Below are 21732 nucleotides of genomic sequence, written 5' to 3' on the forward strand. Positions count from 1 at the left end.
CGTCAAAATTGAAGTTTATGGTGACATTCCTCCCCTCAATAACAATAATAGAATGTTCCTTTTCGGCCAACCGAATAGAAGCACAGAAGTATAGAAGCACAGAGCCATCTTTTCCGATTTATTATAGTGAGTTATAGCAGTGAGTTATTATAACTCACGCTGTTTGTTAATAGATACTATTAATTGCTCAAAAGCAGTTGAAAATATAATTCAATATGAGTGGATAAATGAAATAATTGATGCTGCATGGATCAAACAACCCTGATATTATCAGGAAAGCTGTGAATAATGTTTCAAGGTAGGGTTCAACTCGCTGATTACGAATCTGTCCTTAAATTGAATATGATTACTCTATAACGCAAAGAATCTAATGCCTGATATTATAAAAATGAGGCTAAAATATTAGCAGAACGATAGTTCCGCTTTACTTTGCCCCCACCCCAAAAAAAATCCGGCCCCTTCTTGGCCACCTCTGTTTTTGAAAGCTGGCGTCGCCACTGCCATTAAACCTCGAAATAGATTTTCGTAAAGAGACATTATCAACAATTTCAGGCAGTGATGTCAATGTTCATGCTCTTCGTTCCACGATTCAGTTCTCAAGCATCTGTGAATAATTCATAATACTTTTTCACTCGGTGACTTGAGGTCGAAAACTCGCCCTATTATACCGGTAGATTGATCACATAGAACCATATCACCTACTGATTCGAAAGGGAGTGCAGGACGTAAAAAAACATCAAAGTGTCATTCCTCACACTTCATCAGTTTCTCCAGGAGGAAATGATTTGATCGTTCACCTGTCACGGATTGTATCAAGAATAATGGGAAATCAATCATGAAACAGTGTTCATTTACTGTATCGGTTATCAATTTGCTTTTCAGCCCAAGTTTCATCAAGTGAAGGAGATATTCCAAGAGCTCAAATATCAAAATAATGTATTAAAATTCTCAATAGTTGAAGAGGGAGTTGAAGAAATATCATGAGAAAGACACAATTATTAATACATAATTTTTCATTACCCCCGTATCTGTATGATCAGAGTCAAGAGACTGAAAATGTATTCAAGAAGTACAATGGAAAGAGAGAGATTGACTGGACGCGCTCTGTTGAATATTTATTATGATTTGACAAGCGTTTTTATTTCAATCAAAATAACTCAAAACCACTATGTCTCAAACTTTGAGATATAGTGTATACTTCACGACAAGTTTGGCGGAAAGGATCAAAGTTTTCCAAGTGTTGAATTTGAAGAATGTAAAACACAAATCGACAAATTGAAATATCATACAATAGATGGAGGTAACTGACTCAGATATCAACAAGTTACAGAAAAGATCTATTGATTAATTATAATTATGATACGTCGATGTTTCAAGCACGAGCAAAAAATATAACAGAGTTTATTGGATAATGTACCTGGAAAGAATTCAAACTTGGTGACACAGCATAAGAACAAACAGGGCCGTCGCTAGGGGGTAGGCAGGGTAGGCGGTCGCCTAGGGCGCCAAATTTCAAGGGCGGCATTTCAAGCTCGGTCAACAAATATCACATGTGTAGAAATGGAAAGTACCGAATGAGATTTGATTCGGTCAGCAACAACAGGAAAAATACCGACAAATAATAATCAAAAACCATCAAAGGTGCCACATTATAATCATAAATAACCAGATGTTACGTTATCCCCTCATAGTGTTGTTTACAAGTTGACGCTAAAAAAACCCACGCATTCATCACTTTGTCGGCGTTCGATTTGCTAATAAACATTCTCGAATTTATTGCCATTTGGGGCGGCTTCTGGATTATTTTTGTTTTCAATTCTTCAATAATCAGAATGTTGATTGCACAGAATGGAAAGCAAAATATACGAAAAACGATTTCATTTCACCATTCAAAGCCTATTCTTCTTAAGAAATATAAGGAGTTTTATTATTTTGTAAAGCATTCCATTGTATTTTGATATTTTTCATTTTTTATATCAAATTAACTAGTGCTGGGCGTGGGCGCATTCGAATTCAAAATGATGGTTCATCCGATTGTTTTGCTCGATAACCTTGAAGAAAAGGAAACAAAATGTTAAAGCTTTTTATGAAGTCGAAACTGAGCAGAAGAACCTGAACCGCAGGGTTTCTAGAGGGACGGCAAATAACGGAGGGCGGCATTATCAACTTTTTTCATGAAAACTAGAATACTGAAAAAATGAATCAAATAAATTTTTTTTTTAATTTCAACGAATATCACAAACGATTTTTTTCGTCAAATTCACTAATCTTAAAAGTTTTTCAATCAAGAATGTCTGCAACATATATTCGAATTAAAAATAATGGTTCATTTAATCATATTGAAGAAAAAAATTAATATTCGAGTGTTTTATGAAGTCGAAACTCAGCAGAAGAATCTGAAACCTGAATTCAATTCATATATTTCATCATTTATCCATAAGAATTCAGTTTTAGCATTCTGTAAAACTTCTGTTAGGGCGACAAATTTTGTCTCTGCCTAGGGCGGCAGTTTGGCTAGCGACGGCCCTGAGAACAAACCCAAAATAAGTGGATTCTTTGGCCGCGTTCAGCAGACACAACAGTTGTGGAACAGTTGTCAATATTCTATGATTTTTCTGCTGAACGCAATTTATCAGTTTCCGCTAGGGAGCGTATGCTACGGAGCAGTCGCCATTTTAGGTAGCGAATTTATTTTAGGCTACTTTTTGGGAACATGTTGAGTAACTGACAAGTGACAGTGGTTTGGGACGAAATTTGAATTTGAACTTGAAACCGTAACATATAGGTTAGGCGATTAAATCAACTCGCCGAAATTACAAATGAATTAAAAGAGCACAACAGATTATTGGCAGAAAGGAATGAGATTTTGAGGCAATTCATATCTAAATCTAATCACTCTTGATTAGATTTGGATATGAATTGCCTCAAAATCCTCTGATGACTAGTAAAAATGAAATTGCTTGTGTTATTTTTTTTTCAATGAACATTTCAAGAACAGATAATTGACTTAATGTTAAGAATAATTTATTGAGTTATTTTTTGTTGTTGATATTTTAGCATGTATTAGCTAAAAGTCTTGGTGCCAGTTTTATAGTCTGAAATAAATGTTTTGAAAACAAATTTATATTTTTTCGTTGATGAATCTTATTTTCGGTTTTATACAATAAGTATATTCGCACATTTAAATTCAAAACAGGGATTCTGCCATCAAAAACGAATGGAATAACTCTCATATCCATGATCAATATTTCGAAGGTGTCGAAATGAAAAAGTAATAATACCGAAAGGCGAAGTTAAACTTAGAAATTAAAATCAATTATAACCCAAAATTCTGTAATCATAACATAACCTTCAAGAAGAACCCACAGAACAGAATTGTCAAGAAAAGGAGCAACCCGTCCAGCAGAGAAAATCAACGTTACCAAACTGATACCTATCAGTAGCGGAGCTACTTACGCTACCGATCTTTCTGCTGAAAGCGCCCATTGTGATTCAAATGCAAGATCAGTAGGTATTAATTTTGATGTTATCCAAAAAAGATACATTAAGCAAAATCAATCAATTCAAAGGACCTGCTACTTTATTAAATAGGATTTTAAAAAACATGAATGAAAGCGGTATTCGAGAACATCTCAATAAATCGGCTGATAGAGGAAGATGAGATGCATTATCTGAACTTGGAATTTGAATTGACAAAGATTTACTGATCATAATGTAATACTCCCTTCCTATGTCATATGAAAATTTAAGAATAGCTATAGAATCCAGAGAATTCTAGATGAAATCAAAAATAAAACTTATCAAGTAAGAGTGATGGAGAATAAGCACATCTTGAAAAAACAGTAAATATCACAATAAAGGGCTCAACAGTTTTGGAACATAAAATAGACTTTCTATAAGAAGAAACTTTCAGATAAGGAAATAAAATCAAACTGTGGAAATTGTGGTAGTTTCAACCATAGGACTTTAGAACTCAGGGCTAAAAATAAAAATTTATTCAGCAATTGGAAATAAAAAGTAAACAAGATCTGAAGTGGTGATCCAAAATTTAATTTCACTATAGATTGGTGGTGTAGGATCAGAGAAACAGGAAAATGATACTCTGTTAGTTCGCCGACGTTTCGGAAAAATTTATTTCCATCCTCAGGGCTCATAACGGTGCTTGATGTCCTCCATAAAACCCATATTACAGATGATGTTGTCAAAAAATAACCATAAATTATTTCACAAGATCTGAAGTGGTGATCCAAAATTTAATTTCACTATAGATTGGTGGTGTAGGATCAGAGAAACAGGAAAATGATACTCTGTTAGTTCGCCGACGTTTCGGAAAAATTTATTTCCATCCTCAGGGCTCATAACGGTGCTTGATGTCCTCCATAAAACCCATATTAGAGATGATGTTGTCAAAAAATAACCATAAATTATTTCACAAGATCTGAAGTGGTGATCCAAAATTTAATTTCACTATAGATTGGTGGTGTAGGATCAGAGAAACTGGAAAATGATACTCTGTTAGTTCGCCGACGTTTCGGAAAAATTTATTTCCATCCTCAGGGCTCATAACGGTGCTTGATGATAAATAAATTTTTCCGAAACGTCGGCGAACTAACAGAGTATCATTTTCCTGTTTCTCTGATCCTACACCACCAATCTATAGTGAAAATAAAAAAGTAAATATAAATAGTCGGCACCTATATATTGGATCCAGATCTGAGAAATCAATCACAATTCCAAAAAAGATATTTTAAAATTAACAACAGAAGATCAAACAACACAAATACGAAAAAGGTGAAGTCACGTTGATATTTACAGTTGAAGAAAATTAATTTACCAAATACACTTTACGTACCTAATATTTCAACCAATTTGATGTCTTTCATCAAAATTACCGTCGAAGCATACCCGGTGTTATTTGAGAAGAATAATGCAATAATAATTTGTCGTTGGCAGGAGTAACGGGTCTGGAGGAAAGAGAAAATGCGGGTCCCCGGCGCTTTCGCCATTTTGAGTCGGACTATTCTTCTCCACCTTTTGAATAGTGAATTTTATGCTTTATCCGCGGTTATTTTTTGAGATGTATCAAAATGTATTACGTAGTACATATTTATCTTCTTTCGATACACAACTTGATATCTACTGAAAACACGATCCTTTTCATTTGCATCCCGAATGTCCAGTTGCACCGTTTGCCTAAACATTGATTAAAAATTTAAACATTGATAACTTTCTGATTTCTCTTGCATCATCTTTTAAATGACGTTTAATGTGGCCCAATCATCGGTTGCACTAAACAGGAAAATTTGGACGTTTATCTTGCCGATTAGTTTCAAACATGGTTCTGTGCAACTCAAAACGTCGGAACATATGACTTATAACTAAGATGTCTAAAAACCAGGTGTATGGACTGATTAGATTTGGTTTTGCCAATTTTGAGAATATTAGTTAAGCTTCTGATTGGCTAGGATCGGGTTTTAATTAATGTATCCTGTCAAAATTAAAGGAAAAAAGATCGAAATGAAAAGTATGACATTGCGGCGCCGCCACGAAATAAAACTAATATGTTCAATTTGGTCGAATGTGATTCCTTTCAAAAATTGACGGGTGCATACACCATGTTTTTAGACATCTTACTTATAAAAATTATTAAATATTATTAAATTAAATATAATTATTAAATAACCATAAACATTTTTTCTGTATGGACATAACTTGATTGTGTCACATTGTTTTTTTGTGTTTGGTTTCGTGAGAAAATTCGAAATTGAAATATGGATTCAGATTCAGATCGTGAATTATCATTTAATGACAATTTGTAATAATAATTTATATTAACTTTTCCACCACAAAATCGGAGAACATTATACTAGAAAATTTAAATTACTGATTACTCTATGATCACCGTCGAGATTTTGCAATGTTGCCAAACATATCTCGTGTCTTGCTAAACATTGGTTAATACTAAACATTGATTATGGAAACAATGTTTATTTTTTGAAGGATGTGGATATAGACTATTTTTACTTTTGTCACAATATACAAGTGGCTATTGAAATTGGACTTTTTTTAACTTGGCTGCAGCAAAGGACACGATAATGAACAATATCGATAAATGGATATTAGAGGAGAAATCAATTTTTTGGGCTAAACCTGATTCCAAGCATAGAGTAGATAGTCCGGCAACTCTTGATTGAACCGAACAAACACGGAGATAATTTTTTATTATTGCTAATATTAGTATCAATATTAATATTGCTAAAACGTTCGGCATTCTAGAAAATAGAATGGGGTGGTATGTTTCGTACTCATTTAAAACACTTGGAAATTTTCCAACATACTATACTAAAGATCATTCTTGAAGTTGGAAGACTATTCAATACTAATATACTAATAGATTAAACAACGAGACAAAACAACTTAATATCAAACAAATATATATTTATGAAACTTTAATATACCAATTTAGAAAAAAAAGTATCGTTGAACATGGTCATAACACAAGGAGTATACAAAATAAAAATATAATAGTCCCCAAGATTTCATAAAACACAAGAACACATTTACAGCATAGTTTATTTTATTACGAACCAAAACTATATTGCCTTCCTCCAGTTGAGATGAAATAGACCATTAATATAAAGAATAAAAAAGATGAAAGAAAACTAAAATAAAAGTAAATGTGTTGGATCTGCTTCGCCAATATTTACATTACTGGAAAAAAAAAGTATCAAAAAACTGTTTTTAACGGATTTTCAAATGGCTGTATTTTCGTTAAAAATGGACGTATTGAAATTGAAAAAAAAAGGATTTTGAAGATTCTAGTTCTATCCTATTCAGTAGAAAATTGCTCTTAAAACGACGACACTGCAAACTTGTCGCAAGTATTCGTGTCCGTAATATAGAATGCGATACTGAACTTGAATCCTCAAGACATGTCTCTTAAATCTTTGGTGTGTTGTTAAGACTGTGGTCTGGTTTCTCCAGATAGTTAAGTGGCTCCTTTTATTCGCAAATGAACACTGATTGGATGTGTTCTGCGGGTTCCTTGAGAGTAGACGTGCTCTAGAGTCGGCGCTTCGACGTAGGTATAGTCAATTTGCTATATCAAGGCCCCTTATGGAAAAGTTTCGGTGAAATATTGAGTAGAACACTTCCCATTTATAATGAATTTCAGTTCTAAAGTATAAAAAATTGGTTTTTGTAGAACCAGATAAAATACGCCAATTTTCAACTATGGTTTGAGCCAGAACGATTTATCGGACAAAAAACCTTAATGAAAGGAATTAGTTGGAATTTTATTTACTTTGTTTTTGTATGAAAGGCCATTCATGAAAAATTGATATTTTACAAGTTATATGCAGAAAAACATATGTATAAAATCGAAGAAATCAAAATTTCCCCAAAACATTCCTGTCAAAAATCCATACTGACTGGACTAGTAAACCATAATAATTCCGTGTCCAGCACTTATCAATCAATTCATCAAATTATATGAATGAAGAATAAGAAATTTCAAGAAAGTATTCATAAAGGATCAGGTCAGATATACAATAAATAATATGTGAATGTTTCCAAGAAGAGGAGTTTATATAAACTTACCACATTTTTTAGAAACCAAAAATTTAGTCGATTTTCATATTCGAATATAAACATAATGGTGGCTGCAATTAAGGTTACAGTTAACCACAGAAAGTGCTGTCATCCATTATGAGTAGCACTATTGCTACTCATCATCGATGACTGAGTAGTGAATATCATCTGAAATGATTCAATTCGATCAGATAACTCTATAACTCGCCATACATAATCTCGAACTACCTTATTTTTTACAGGCCACCAGTATCACTAAGTATGGCACTTTCTCCAAGTAGGTATACACAAAATTTGTTACCCGGTGTACCTCCCCCATCACTTTCAACTAGAGCACCCTCACCACCAAAGGAGAGTAGTGACAATGACGGTAGGCAATATTTTTTTATCAGCGAAATTTTATGATATTGTTTGATCGCATAATACATTTGTTTCGAAACCAATGATTGTTTATTCACTTACAACAAAAATTCATGATCATCTCAACAAACATCATAAGACGTCTTTGGGTCTAATATACAGGGTGTATCACGGTCGATGGTACGTTAGACATTTACGAAGAACGGAAAGCAAGAATTCATCGAAAAGTTGGTTTCTTAGACAAGAACAACTGCTCTATCGATCTGAAATATTTTCAGTGCTGCGGTGTTGCCGCTTATATCAAAAAGTAGTAGGTACTTTGTTATTTCAAATGGCATACCCTGTATATTATTGCATCATTAGATAGCTTTTTTGACGACAATTTTGGCAATATGCCATACCTTGGTTGAAAACTCAATGGTTCATGAGATAATGGAATTTTTATAAAGAAAATGGAGGCGATGAGGACTCACAATGTTTTTGAATTTTTCGTCAGAAAAAGCTTTTTTCGGAAAAAAAAATTTGTTTCGATTCTGCAAATACCTAGTATTATAAGACTGTTTGCGGTTTCGACCAAAAATGTACAGGGTGTTCATTAGAAGATCATGAACTTAGACAACTCAAATCCATCAAAACTCGAGATTTTCAAATTAGAACCTATATTTTTTATTATTTCATTCGATTTTACGTACTAAAATTCTGAGGTTCCTTAAGCAAACCCCATGCATTTAACTTTATTTGAGAATCATAGGAATGAACCGATTGGTTATATATTTCATGTTATAAATTGAAATTACTGTTCTCTCATTTTATTATTTGCAGTGCCATTCAATCCATTCCGTTTTTTTATGCTGAGTGAACCTAGTTTCATTTTGAAAAAAATGCTGTTCATTTTGAAGTGAAACTATGAGTTAGTATGAATACAAGTAGAACTTTCAGGAAAGATACTTTCAAATAAGGTTTCTTTCCCTTCTTGAGACAATTTTCAATTATAAAAAATGAGAATATCGACTTTTTAGCAGAACTTTTCATGGAAAACTACTCTGCAGGTATGAAGATTTATTCGCTGATTATAGGAAGTTTTAGTATTTTAACAAGAATAAAAAAATTATCTCTCCATCAAGAGTTGCCGTACTATTGAAGCATGCTCTCTTTTGAAACCGAAGCAATGATTTGAAATTAGTTCTTCTTTCCGCACGTGTGTGTTGTGTCATCATGTCTTACAAAGATAAGATTATGGATTTCCCCTAATTTTTAATTTTTATTGCACTGATGTATCAGTTGAGTTGCTTCGATTTCAGGTATCCTGCTATGATCTTGTCGGTGAAGAAGGGGGTTATTTCTTTTTCTTCAGGGTCACTGTTGGGTGGTCTGTGCAGAGAAAAAGTATTGATGTTTCTTCGATGCAGCTGCCTTGAACTGAGGGTAGTCTTCATCTAGACGTCAAGAATGGCTTGATAGTATATAAATAAACACATAAATATATACATGACTGTGATCACCAAGGGCGCAGTAGACGAATTAATGAAATAGCACTCAAAAGCTTTCAACACGAGGTCAGTGCTTTTCTAGCATTTTTCACTTACAATTCTTCCTCATGGCAAGCTCTATGGGCCAGCAGAATTAATTCTGTTGCAACGTTGAACCGAAACCAACTGAAAAACAACTCTTCAGCAAGATAATCAGCTTTATTCAAAGGGTGAATCTGCTGGGGATAGTATAAAAAATTATTCACGCTAAAAAACATATCCACTCAAAATATGTTATAACAATAACAATATATTTATAATGAAGTAATATAAACTACTGCATGTATTTCTGAAAACTAAAACAGAGCATTATCGAGTTTATAACCCTTTTCTTATGAAAAAACTCTTGTTTTAGTTTTGTCTGTCTGTCTATCAATCTGTCTGTCTTATGTGTGAACACGTTAATCTCAAATTATATCGAGAAGAGTAGTTTATTTTGCCTTTAAACTTGAGATTATTATTATTCCCGAAATAAGGTTTTTCAGAAAATAGTAGATGTATTCCTTTATAAGGAAGGGTTTCAAAAACCGGTGTCTAGCCTATTCACTGACGACTACTAGAACCTGCTGAACACAATACGAACTCATTGTGCTATGTATATTAAGTCACCACTTACTCTTTGTCGATTTTTCTGTTGGTGTCTTCCTTTTCTTGATTTTTGATTCTTGATATATTTGAAGATTTTGTATTTCAAATTAGATGATATATTCAAATATAAATGTTTTCAACGTTAGGATAATTTCCTCATGTTGCTGATATTTGTTTATTCAGCATTCAATAGCATTATTAATTGAGTTTTCAAAATTCATATCATCATGATCGGACATATCTGATACATTACCATGATTATCAATATTATTATAAATCAGAACAAATTTTCTCCATAGGGAATACTACACTACACCCTAAAAAGGTATGGGTACCATTTTTACTCTACATCATCAGAAGAATTTGAAAACTCAAAATTCACCGACTTATATCACCCTTCATTTTCATTTTTGAATTAAGTACATATAAAATAGGACACAATTGCAATTTTACATTCACATAAATCACATTATATTCAATCCAATTCGATGTAATGAAATTCTCTTCCACATACGCATTAAAAGCCTCTTCCCAACCAGTAATTCGAAAATCACTTCACCTCGAATAAAGGTCCGCTTCCCTCTTTAGCATTATGTCACTTTTATCGCTCAAGCTACTTAAATCGCTACCCATAATGCCTCGAATAAAACATCATTCAACACACTCCCCCGTTTTTATTCAAATGATCTAATCAAATCAAACTTTATTTCCCCTTGCGAGCTGGCATCGATTCTCGCTAGAGTTAGGGCACAAAACCTCAGGTGCTCGCAAAGCTAATGAGGCCTGCGCAAAGACGCAGATTCTTTTTGTTCACTGAAATGAGTAACTAAAATAGAATCAAATCTGCTCAACTATTCACTTTAAGTGCCCAACTTTTGTTGAAAATTTTAAAATGATTACGTCATTAATGAAAGAGTGGTAACGTATTCGATGATTTTTTGAGCGCTCGTTCTCCGAGCGGTCGTTACATCATTTCGGCACAATGTCCGTAGTTTTAGAATTTTGAGCAAGGAAAAGTCTCAAATTTACTGAAGATCAATCAGTTTTGAAAATCGATTCAGTTCGTCCTTCCGACCGGCAGTAAACACAATAACTACGAAACGAAAAAACAAAACTTGCCGCGATTAGGTTCATTAGTGGGTAAAATTCCAATAAAGCTTTCGTAATTATACAGGGTGTACTCGTATGTGAATATAGGATGGCACTAGAGAAGCAGTTTTTCATTTGTGGAATTGAAAAAAATTTCAATTGTTCTTTCTTCGAACAAATAATCAATCTTTCATCCTTGGACTAGTATATATATATATATATATATATATATATATATATATTTATATATCGGTTTAAAACGTGCGACGACGTTGTCCGATGCCTAGAATCCATTTTTTGCGATCTTCCCATTGCCCTGCTTGTAAGTTTCGATCTCTCATTGCTTTTCGTATTCCCTCCATCCAGTTCTTTCTTGGTCTCCCTCTTCGTCTTCTCATGTTTGGTATCCACTCCACTGTTATTTTTGGCAGTCGTGATTGTCCCATTCGTTGAACATGTCCATACCAGATCAGCTGTTTTCTCTCTATATCATCCATGATTGTGCCTTCTACTCCCATTTGATTAGGTACTTCCTGGTTTCTTATTCTTTGCATTCTTGATATTCTAGCCGATCTCCTCAACCCATCCATCTCTGCAGCCTTTATCCTCCTCTTATTTCTTTCTGTCAGTCTCCATGTCGCAGATCCATACGTTAATTGGCTTTTGATCATTGTATTGTAGATGTTGAACTTTTCTTGCCTCTGTTACTCGTGATCTTATCTCATTTTCATCTGTACCGCTTGTGTCGAACTTCACTCCCAAATACTTGTATTCTTTGCAAGGTTGTATGCTTTCTGTATCAATATCCAGTTCACTCAATTGATCTCCTATACAAAGATATTTAGTCTTTTCCAGATTCATTTCCAATCCCCAATACTCATATGTATCTTTCAGTTTACGTGTCATGTATTATAGATCTTCTTTGTCTCCTGCGATTATTACCTGGTCATCCGCAAACTGTAGGGTGTAGATGTTCGTATCATTCAAAGGTATGCCCATCCCAGAACATTTTCGTTTCCATTGCATTAAAGCATGCTTTATATAGATTTTAAATAAAGTGGGTGATATAGTGCATCCCTGTCGTAATCCCTTATTTACATAAAATGGACGTGACAATCTGTTCCCTATTTTAATTTTAGATGTTGATCTTGGACCTTGGACTAGTTTGTTGAATTTTTTTTCTTTTTGACACTCACTACGTAAAATGAAAATCTTCAAAGGTTTTGTATAAGGCTTTAATTTAGAAACGTAAAAAGCTTATATTTTCCCAATCAGAGCTGTGACTAGCACTGAAAAATAGCGCGTCGAGCACTAAGCAAGCACTCGAAAAAAAGGGCTTCGAGCACTAAGCACTGAGCACCAATTTTCACAAAAGACTCACGATTACTTAGAACTTAGTAAAAGTAATTCGATATTTCGAGCACTAAGCTCTTAAGTAGGAAGATTATGAACGGGTAAGAGAAGAAGTACAGCGAACTGATTCAAAATAGTAAATATTTTCGAATAAAAAAAAAGGTTTTTATTTTTCAAAGTTGACAATATAAACAGGATTACCAAAATAAAAAGAATTGGCAAAATGAAGATGAAAGAAAACAGAATTCTTTGAACATGAGTGTTCGAGGTACTAGATACAAGATAGTTTTCGAAATGGGATTTGAAATACTAAATAAAAAATCCGTATCTTATGAAAACGTTTTTTTAATTTTCTTATTTAGAATTAATCAATTCGATTCACGATTATCAATATTTTTAATGTTTTTTTTTTTGCTTTTGTGATTACTTCTTCCCTATAAATTCAGTAATTGAACTGAATATAAATTCAGTAATTGATGTGCGAGGGAGAATTCAAGATGAACCGATCGTTCTTTCCAATAGACAGGAGATAGAAGCAATGAAATCGGACGATCTTTACAAATACCTTGGAATGAAATAAAACCGACGAATCAAGAATGAAGACTTAATAACTGAGTTTATTAGGAGAACCAACAAAATGTTACAAACAAACCTCAACAGCAAAAACATGACGAGAGCCATCACTACATATGCATGTTCAAATCTAATATACTTTTTCGGTATAGCAATTTTCATACAACCACCAGATCTTCCAAGAAATACTGCAAAGATGAAGAGAAAAGCATGGACGACATTTTAACGAAGTGAACCAAGATCATGTCGACATTGAAGCTTCGAACTATTGGCTCACATCTGCAATACATATGCATGTTCAATTCTAACATACTCATTCGGTATAGTTCCATGGTGCAAAACAGACATCGAAAACTTGCAAACGCTGATAACAAAAGCAAACAAGCGCCATCCGAAAAGCAGCATTGAGAGGACGATACTTCCGAGAAATAATGGAGGCAGGGGCCTGAAGGACATCATGGAACTTGCTCGTGGGTAGATAAAGAGCCTAGGAGAATTCTTCAGAGATCAAGCAAGTACATCAGAGTTCTACCAAATAATGTGCGAAGCAAACGAATCATCACCTTACAACTGCACAGAGAGCGATTTTCATACAACCACCAGATCCAAAAAAAAAATAAAACTGCAAAGATGGAGAGAATAGCCCTAACATGGACGACATTTCAACGAGGTGAAGCAGGATATTAGATCAAGTTCTCCACCTGGAGCCTTTAACTCAGAGATGATATTGACGAAAATTTTCTTAATGGTGTTCCCTCTGTGTATTTTAAGTCTCTTAACTCATTTTGAAGCATAACTTGTGTAGAAATGCCCATTCTGCAAAAGGTGTTTCATTTCTGATTTGTTCCCTTCTAAAAACCATAGTGACTTTTTGGCGTTCATTCCAATCGTTTCTTATATTTCTCTATTAGTCTCCAATTCTCAGTAAACTGGATTTCACTAACGTCTCATATACTAGGTGTCCCAATTATCGTATACAGGCAGTGTCTAGCTTATTTGACAAGATTAAAAGCATTGCTTTGAAAAACATCAAAAGTACCTTTCCAATGATGCATAAAAAAGGTTCTTACATTTGACAGCCCTGTGGTAGCTACCCCTCATTTTTTATTTTCAAATGGCACCCCCAGTGCATTGGTAGTAAAAATTGTGTGTCATTCTATTTGATCGATCGCATCGATAGCACATACTTGGTATTTTTTCAGTACCTAATATAATGGTTGATCTTATATTGATAAATGGAGAAAAATACGCCACATGATTTGGATAGTACAAGGAAATTGTAGTCATTTGTGGCAACTGAATTACTAAAATAAATTTTTATGGAAACTAATTCGTTTGAAACATTTTTTGATCAATAGAACAATTCTTGTGTAGAACACCCCTCTATTAATTTTGAAAATTTTATACTTAAACCACTAATCTACTAATAGACTATCTATTTTGTAGAAGAGAGTATTGACGTCACGAATGAAGAAGATGATGCCCCAACTTCAGGATGCGGTGTTTCTTCTAGTAGTGGGCCACTGAGACCAGAGCCACAAAACCTAGGCAACTTGTCCGGAATTTATCCAGGAACGCATGAGACCATTTATGAAACTTCAGCAAGACTTCTTTTCATGGCAGTCAAATGGGCTAAAAATTTGCCAAGTTTTGCTAGTTTGCCTTTTAGAGACCAGGTAATGTAAATAATTGGGTTTTAAACATGTTCAACATTATAATCGTTGGAATGAATTATTTTAGGTCATACTCCTCGAAGAATCCTGGAGTGAATTATTCTTATTGAACGCAATTCAGTGGTGCATGCCAATTGATGTTGCAGTGTGTCCCTTGTTCAACATCAGTGAACACACTAAATACGGAAATAGTGTTACCGATGTGAGATATCTAGCAGATACATTAATCCGATTCAAAGCTGTTCACGTGGACCCGGCTGAATTTGCCTGTTTGAAAGCCATTGTTCTTTTCAGAGCAGGTAGGAGACTGCGAAAAAATTTTTATATTCATGAAAATTTGTAATGTAATGTAATTTTTCAGAAACAAGGGGTCTGAAGGATCCAAGTCAGATAGAAAATCTTCAAGATCAAGCTCAAGTAATGTTGTGGCAACATTGCAGAACTCAACTTCCAGGGCAAGTTGCCAGATTTGGAAGACTTCTCCTAATGTTACCTCTTTTACGGATAGTACCACCCTCTCGAGTAGAGGCTGTTTTTTTTCAAAAAACTATCGGAAATACACCTATGGAGAAAGTTTTGTGTGATATGTATAAAAATTAAAAAACAATTACATTTATTTATTTACATTGCGCTGTTATCGAATTAATTATTTCTTCATCAACCATAGACATGAATATATTATGTAATCTGTTTTGTAGAATAAATAATACTCGCATTGAATTTAATGTTAGAGCAATAAAAATCATTGGAAAATAATTCATTATTATCATAATTAGAGAACACTTGTACGCCTCACAAGTAAATCCACATTGTCCATAGATCCACATTTGTGGTATATCCACATTGCCTGTAGATCTGGTTACCATATAAAGAATAATATAATCCGAATTTTCAGAATTCAAATTTTCCAATTAGTAGGTAGGTACTCAATGATCGACTTTCCTGTATTTCTTTGAGGAAATTATGCAATAGAAGTGTAACCTTAAACTATGATGTCAATTGTACATCCCGTATAAACGTTATTCATATATTGTATATATCTGCAAATTATGGAGAAAAAGGCTAATCAGAAGCTATAACCCCAATTTTCAAACTTCTGAGACTTCAAATAATCTCATTTTTCCAGAGACGTCTCTGCTGTATTTTTGTACAAATTATGCACTAGAAGAATAACCTGAACGAGTTATTGGTTTGAGACCTTTTTTAATGATGAACTATTTTCTTGACAGGGTTGAAGGTCAGGTTGTTGGAACAAAAACCACCTCTCAGACCATTGCCGACATGTTTCGACTTTATTCTAAAATCTTCTTCAGGGCTCTATAATAAATTACAAGTTTTTTTTTTTAAAACACTAATAAATAAACCATAAATGGTTTTTGTTCCAACAACCTGACCTTCAACCCTGTCAAGAAAATAGTTCAATAACCTGAACCTTCCTAACCTGCTATGTTTGAAAAACAAAAAATAGCGACCTCGTCGTACAGGATGTTTGGATGTTGCATCAATAACTGTTGGGGAAATGCGGACAAAATGACATACTGTTTTGTTTTTCAATCATATATTTTCAGTTATTGCAATAATACTCCCATTTTGGTGCTAAATACATGTTTTTAAGTATTATAAGCTGAAAAGTGAATTGAACTTATGAAAGATATAAGAAATTATTTTGACTTCTAACAAAATCCATTTTGTCCGTATACTAAGGACAAAATGACATACTAGTAATAGACATAATGACAAACATAATATTCGAATGCAAAGTTCGAAAATATGTAGGTTTTGGTTCTCGAAACAGAAGCATACGAGTTATAAGCCCAGTGAAAACACCGCATGCAACGCAGCCACTGCTTACCAGGTATGAAACGAAAAAAAACGTCATTGCAATAAATGCAGGGACAGTCATCGTCATCTTCAATTTTATTTTCGATTTGAAACGGTTCAGTGTCAAATTCTTCATCGTCAACAACTTTTTTATTTTTCAACGTTTCAGTAATTTCTCGTTTCTTCTTCTTCTTGGGTGGATTGGTCGCAGCAGATTTAGCCTTAATTTTGTCAAAATAAGGCGTCAACGTTAAGTGACAATTGCATTTGTGACTTGTGAGCTTTTGGCTTTCTTATGCCTTGTCTCTGGGGAAGTGGTGAAAAAATTTCAATAGGAAAGGGTATCGTATTTTTTACTAGATACATACTAGAATTTCACGTTATATCGCGTATTGTACGTGCAAAATGAGTACAAAACAACATGCAAATGAGCTCATTAGTTTCACGTGAATATCAATCAACAAAATTCCATATTATTTTCAAAAATATACTTTCTTGACATGTATCGGACGAAATGACATACACTGTCGTTTTGTCCATCAGGATAGTATGTCATTTTGTCCGATACATATTTTTTATGATATTGAAGCATAATTTCAAAAAAAAACTAATATCTATATTTGAACTTATACATATCATTACGTCATAACAGTACCAACAAGAATACATTAAAAAAACAACGAATATTGTAATGACACTCCCCAGAAGCAATTCAGAAACCAAGTGAACAAAACAAATTCAACAGACCTAAACACGAAAGGAGAAAGGACACTGCTCTTATTATAGAAAGCTCAATTTTTCTGTGCTCAACAACAGTTGAAACCATTAAAATATTGAGACTCTTAGGTAAAAAATGGTTTTTGACCATTTTTTGCTATTTATTTTGATACAAACCATACAATGTTATATATTTTTGAAATCAGGAAAAAATAAGCTTTCGAAAAATGGCACAGAAATCTAGTGTTTCCATTTGAAAAAACATAATTTTGGGTCATAGCTTCGTGATTAAAGACCCTTTTGAAAATACAAGCAAGCCACTGGATTCTACTTAAAAAAGTACCTGGCTAATGTTTTAATTTCAGAGCTCTATAATCAGTATTAGCGGAGATATAAATGTTTTTCGATATCGCCATTTCTCCAATTTTCGCTTATAACTCGAAAACAAAAGAAGGTGGCCAAAAATGAAAATCAGAAAAGAGACCGAGAATGGGGTATCAGATTTTGTCTTTTTCCTCTGGTTTAAAAGTTGTAGTGCTAAAACATCGAAATTTGCCCACCCTGTACAATGAAAAGGGAGTAACTATGACAGGTTTGGTCCCCTTAGTATTAATTTTCACTCGATGACAATAATGAATTTAAACATCACTAAGATGCAGTTTTAATTCATCAAGAAACGTCATACTCTGTTGATTTTTTCGTTTATTATAGATTCAATGAAATGTTAGGTTAGATATTTTTTTTATCTTTTTTTAGGAAATGATAGGGCTCACCTATTGAACATGAACTAGAACCCAGTATATTTTGTTGACTGTCTTCAATAAGCAAACACACAATCATAGATTATGGAAATGTTCACTTTTATATCTCATCATAAGCTGACGCAAATTAATAGAAAAAAATAGCATAATTTGCATCAAAGCTTGAGTTTATATTGCCGGGATGAGTTTTTTTTTTTGAGGGAATTTCAAAATCATCTAGTTTACTAATAATGCTCGTCGAATGGTCGAATTCAAATAATATTCCATTTTTTCTTTCGATTAATTTTCGATTTCGATGTAATTGAAACTTAAAAAACTTTTTATTCGCATACCTACATTAAATACACTACACAATTTATAGATTAATTGAAAGTAATCACCTAAAATAAAAATATTAATAAAAACTCACTTATCACTAACACAACATGCATATCGAAATAATTACTAGTTTTCCTCCATGTTTGTTGAGAATCATAACGCCATAGATGATAGTTGACATCGATAATTCGTAGCCTACGCTCAGATATAGTAAGGCATGGACAATTATATATTTTTATATATAAAATAATACAGTCTTCAACATTTCATTATTTTTAGATTTTATGACACTATAAAATTTATCATTGCCAGAACTACAATCACAATATAAATTTCAATGGCAATAAATGATTTGAAGGTTAGATTGAAAGTCATATAGAAAAGAGTTTTCATAGAATTTTGGAATTCTCCAAGTGCTAATATTCTCTTATTGGATATGTTGATATCGGCATTGAAAAGGGTAATAAGCTTACCTTTATTGAAGAACATATCAACTACCTCTAAAATGACTAAAGAAATCAGTGAAGTACAAGAAAAAGCGATGTCGGAAAACTGCTTTTTGGTTTCTAGACAAGATAAAGTCATAGGCACGGCAAGTAAAAGAGATTGTCATAAAGTACAAGCAAATGGAAATATATTACTTCATAGAGCATTAAGCGTTTTTCTATTCAACAGTCACGGAGATTTACTTTTACAAAAACGTTCTTCAGAAAAGGTATGATAAATGGCTTTTATCAATATAATTATCGTTTCATATTAAAAAATGTATTTATAGATTACTTATCCTGATCACTACACAAATTCATGCTGCAGTCATCCTATAGCTGATATTCCTGGAGAAGAAGTTGAAGAAAATGCATTAGGAGTAAAAAGGGCAGCTATCAGGAGATTGAACTTTGAGTTAGGAATTCCATTAGATTCCATGAAAGTGGAGGATTTTACCTATCTTACCAGAATAATATATAAAGATGAAGGTAACGGCAAATGGGGTGAACATGAAATAGACTACATCTTATTTTTAAAAGGAGATTATAAATTAAAACCAAATCCTAATGAAATATCTGAAATAAGTTATGTACCAAGAACTGAAGTAGATAATTATATTCCTACTCTTAGTGGACCATTAACACCTTGGTTCAATCTTATTCTAAAACATCGATTGAAATTATGGTGGGACAATTTAGATGACTTGGAATCGTATGTAGAACACAAGAAAATTTTGAAATTTGATTCTCATTAAATTGTCATTCTTTTCCAGTAGGAATTATAGTTTTTCCATATATTTTTTTTGAAGATGTGAGATTCTTATTGTAAACTTATTAGTAATGAATTTTTTTTAGTATTAAGATTTTTCTACAAGTATAATAAGACACAAGTTTCCTATTTTCTTTTCTTTGATGGAAAAGATTATAGGATATTCCAAAATAAGATTTTGAAAGTTATATTTACTATTTAGTTTTTTGGCGAGTTGTTAGATTCCCTACAGTTTGAACATTTTTACATACTCAAATTATAAGTAGATCTTGATTCTTATGAAGTACTTTTAATTCAATGTGTCGGTGACTTATAGGTATATGCAGTTATAATTATGATCCACAATAAAGAAGATTTATATCAATACTGTCTAGTCCATTTTTTGGAATTTGTAAATTCTATCATGAAAAGTTATCAAATGATTGAATGAGGGAATTCATAGTAGATATTAAAAATTTCTTCAAGATATTATTTTTTACAGACTAGAAAGGATAAAACAGTTCTTCTGCATAAAGCAAGAATTATCTATATTAGTTATAAGGACGTTTGTATATAGTTATGCAAGGCCTTACCCAAGAAAAAGTTTTGAGGTGCATGTAAGTTAATAAATACCCTCAAAATAGTGAAAATAAATTTAAGTGTCAAATGACTCATTTTTAAACCCTTTTAACCTTTAAATTATTATGAGATTATAGGTCAGGGGACTTTGTGATGTTCACTAAAAAATGATATGATTTTCAAGACATCAGAATGCTTTTTCATTACCATATCATTTTTTGGCCTATTAGATTAAGAAAATTCAAAATTTTTTTATATCTTTAAACTTGAGTCTCATCCTCAAAAGAACACAAAAATTACCATCATTTAAAGGAGGTACTTTATCATTGATTGATATTGTTCAATAGTCATTGGTGGTTTTTAATGCTAATTATTGCCCAGTGTCTTATTGTTTCTACTCTGGATGAAAACTTTTTTTTTTCACTCGTTCTTTTCTATTTTAATCCAAAACATTCCTTATATCAGGATTTAAGTGACATTGTTTTCATGAAGTCGTTACCAGAAAGTGTAAAATTTTTGTGCCACTATTGGAGTCGAGTATTTTAATTACATAATTCCATGAAAAAAATTCATGAATTTTGTGAAAGGCTCTTACAGAATAACAATAATACCGTTTATTCATTCCGAAATACAAAAAATAATGTACATAAATTCTAACTTAATTAATGAATGAACAAACATTGATCTCCCACAAAAGTATAACACTTGTGGATGGGTTGTAATTCATATTAACAATAATTCTATGGACAGATAAACCCCTAATTAAATAAACTTATTTATATTTGTGAATGTATCTCAAAAAGACTTAGGTTTATTATTATACAAGGTGCCCCGGGAAGAATGCGACAAACGGATACCATGAATAAAGGTCATCATGGAGGACTAGTATCAAAAGGTTTCAATTGCCTGAGTGCCTTCGTTTGGGATATCCAGGGTGATGTTCATCGTATGACTGAAATTTCACAGTTCAATAACTCTTTAACTAATAGACCAAATAATTTCAAATTTTGAAGTTTTGTCATCCTTTACTATCGACTTCCTTCAATATCTCTGAAACCAAGTAAATCAGATCCGGACTAGGAGAATTTCAGACTTTTCCTATTTTCATGAATATTGGATCACCCTGCACGTGAACATTTTGATTTTTTTTCGTTTCTGCATACACAAAGATTTGATTCACAATAAAAATTCTAAATCTCAGCTTGGCACGGTCATACAGGGTGAACAATAAACATTCCCTTAAGAGTGAATTTTTTTAGAGTTCAATAATTCTTCAACTAATCCACCGAATAACTTCAAATTTTGAACTTTTGTCACCGTTTACTATCGCCTTCCTTCAGAATTTTTGAAATCGAATAAATCAAATTCCGACTAAGAAAATTTTAGACCTCTTCTCTTTTCTTGAATATTGAATCACCCTGTACGTTGATATCATGATTTTTTTCGTTTTCGTAATCACAAAGAATGATTTCATAATGAAAATTCTGAATCTCTGCTTAGTACCGTCATACAGGGTGATCAATAAACATTTCATTATGAAAGAAATTT

General features: G+C 32.9%; 2 protein-coding genes across 3 annotated transcripts in view; both read left to right on the plus strand.

Annotated features, from left to right (window-relative positions):
• The window catches only part of LOC123671464 (photoreceptor-specific nuclear receptor-like), a 106532-nt gene extending 90878 nt beyond the window's left edge, over positions 1 to 15654 (plus strand). The window contains exons 5-8 of the mRNA XM_045605321.1: positions 7833 to 7960; positions 14529 to 14758; positions 14823 to 15054; positions 15117 to 15654. Coding sequence (XP_045461277.1) covers positions 7833 to 7960; positions 14529 to 14758; positions 14823 to 15054; positions 15117 to 15355 — 829 coding nt within the window. The 3' untranslated portion in view covers positions 15356 to 15654. The remainder of the gene's footprint in view (positions 1 to 7832; positions 7961 to 14528; positions 14759 to 14822; positions 15055 to 15116) is intronic.
• A 2864-nt stretch (positions 15655 to 18518) lies between these two features.
• Positions 18519 to 20275, plus strand: LOC123671467 (isopentenyl-diphosphate Delta-isomerase 1). 2 transcript variants are annotated; one of them, XM_045605324.1, is made up of 3 exons: positions 18519 to 18582; positions 18652 to 19087; positions 19148 to 20275. In XM_045605324.1, the coding sequence occupies exons 2-3, from the start codon at positions 18809 to 18811 to the stop codon at positions 19610 to 19612; spliced, it is 744 nt and encodes a 247-aa protein (XP_045461280.1). In that variant the 5' UTR covers positions 18519 to 18582; positions 18652 to 18808; the 3' UTR covers positions 19613 to 20275. The 2 variants fall into 2 exon arrangements, with proteins under 2 accessions (XP_045461280.1, XP_045461281.1); XM_045605325.1 differs by having other exon boundaries at positions 18536 to 19087.
• Positions 20276 to 21732: the final 1457 nt, after the last annotated feature.

The sequence above is a fragment of the Harmonia axyridis genome, chromosome 1 (assembly GCF_914767665.1).
Source record: "Harmonia axyridis chromosome 1, icHarAxyr1.1, whole genome shotgun sequence".
Lineage (NCBI taxonomy): Eukaryota > Metazoa > Arthropoda > Insecta > Coleoptera > Coccinellidae > Harmonia > Harmonia axyridis.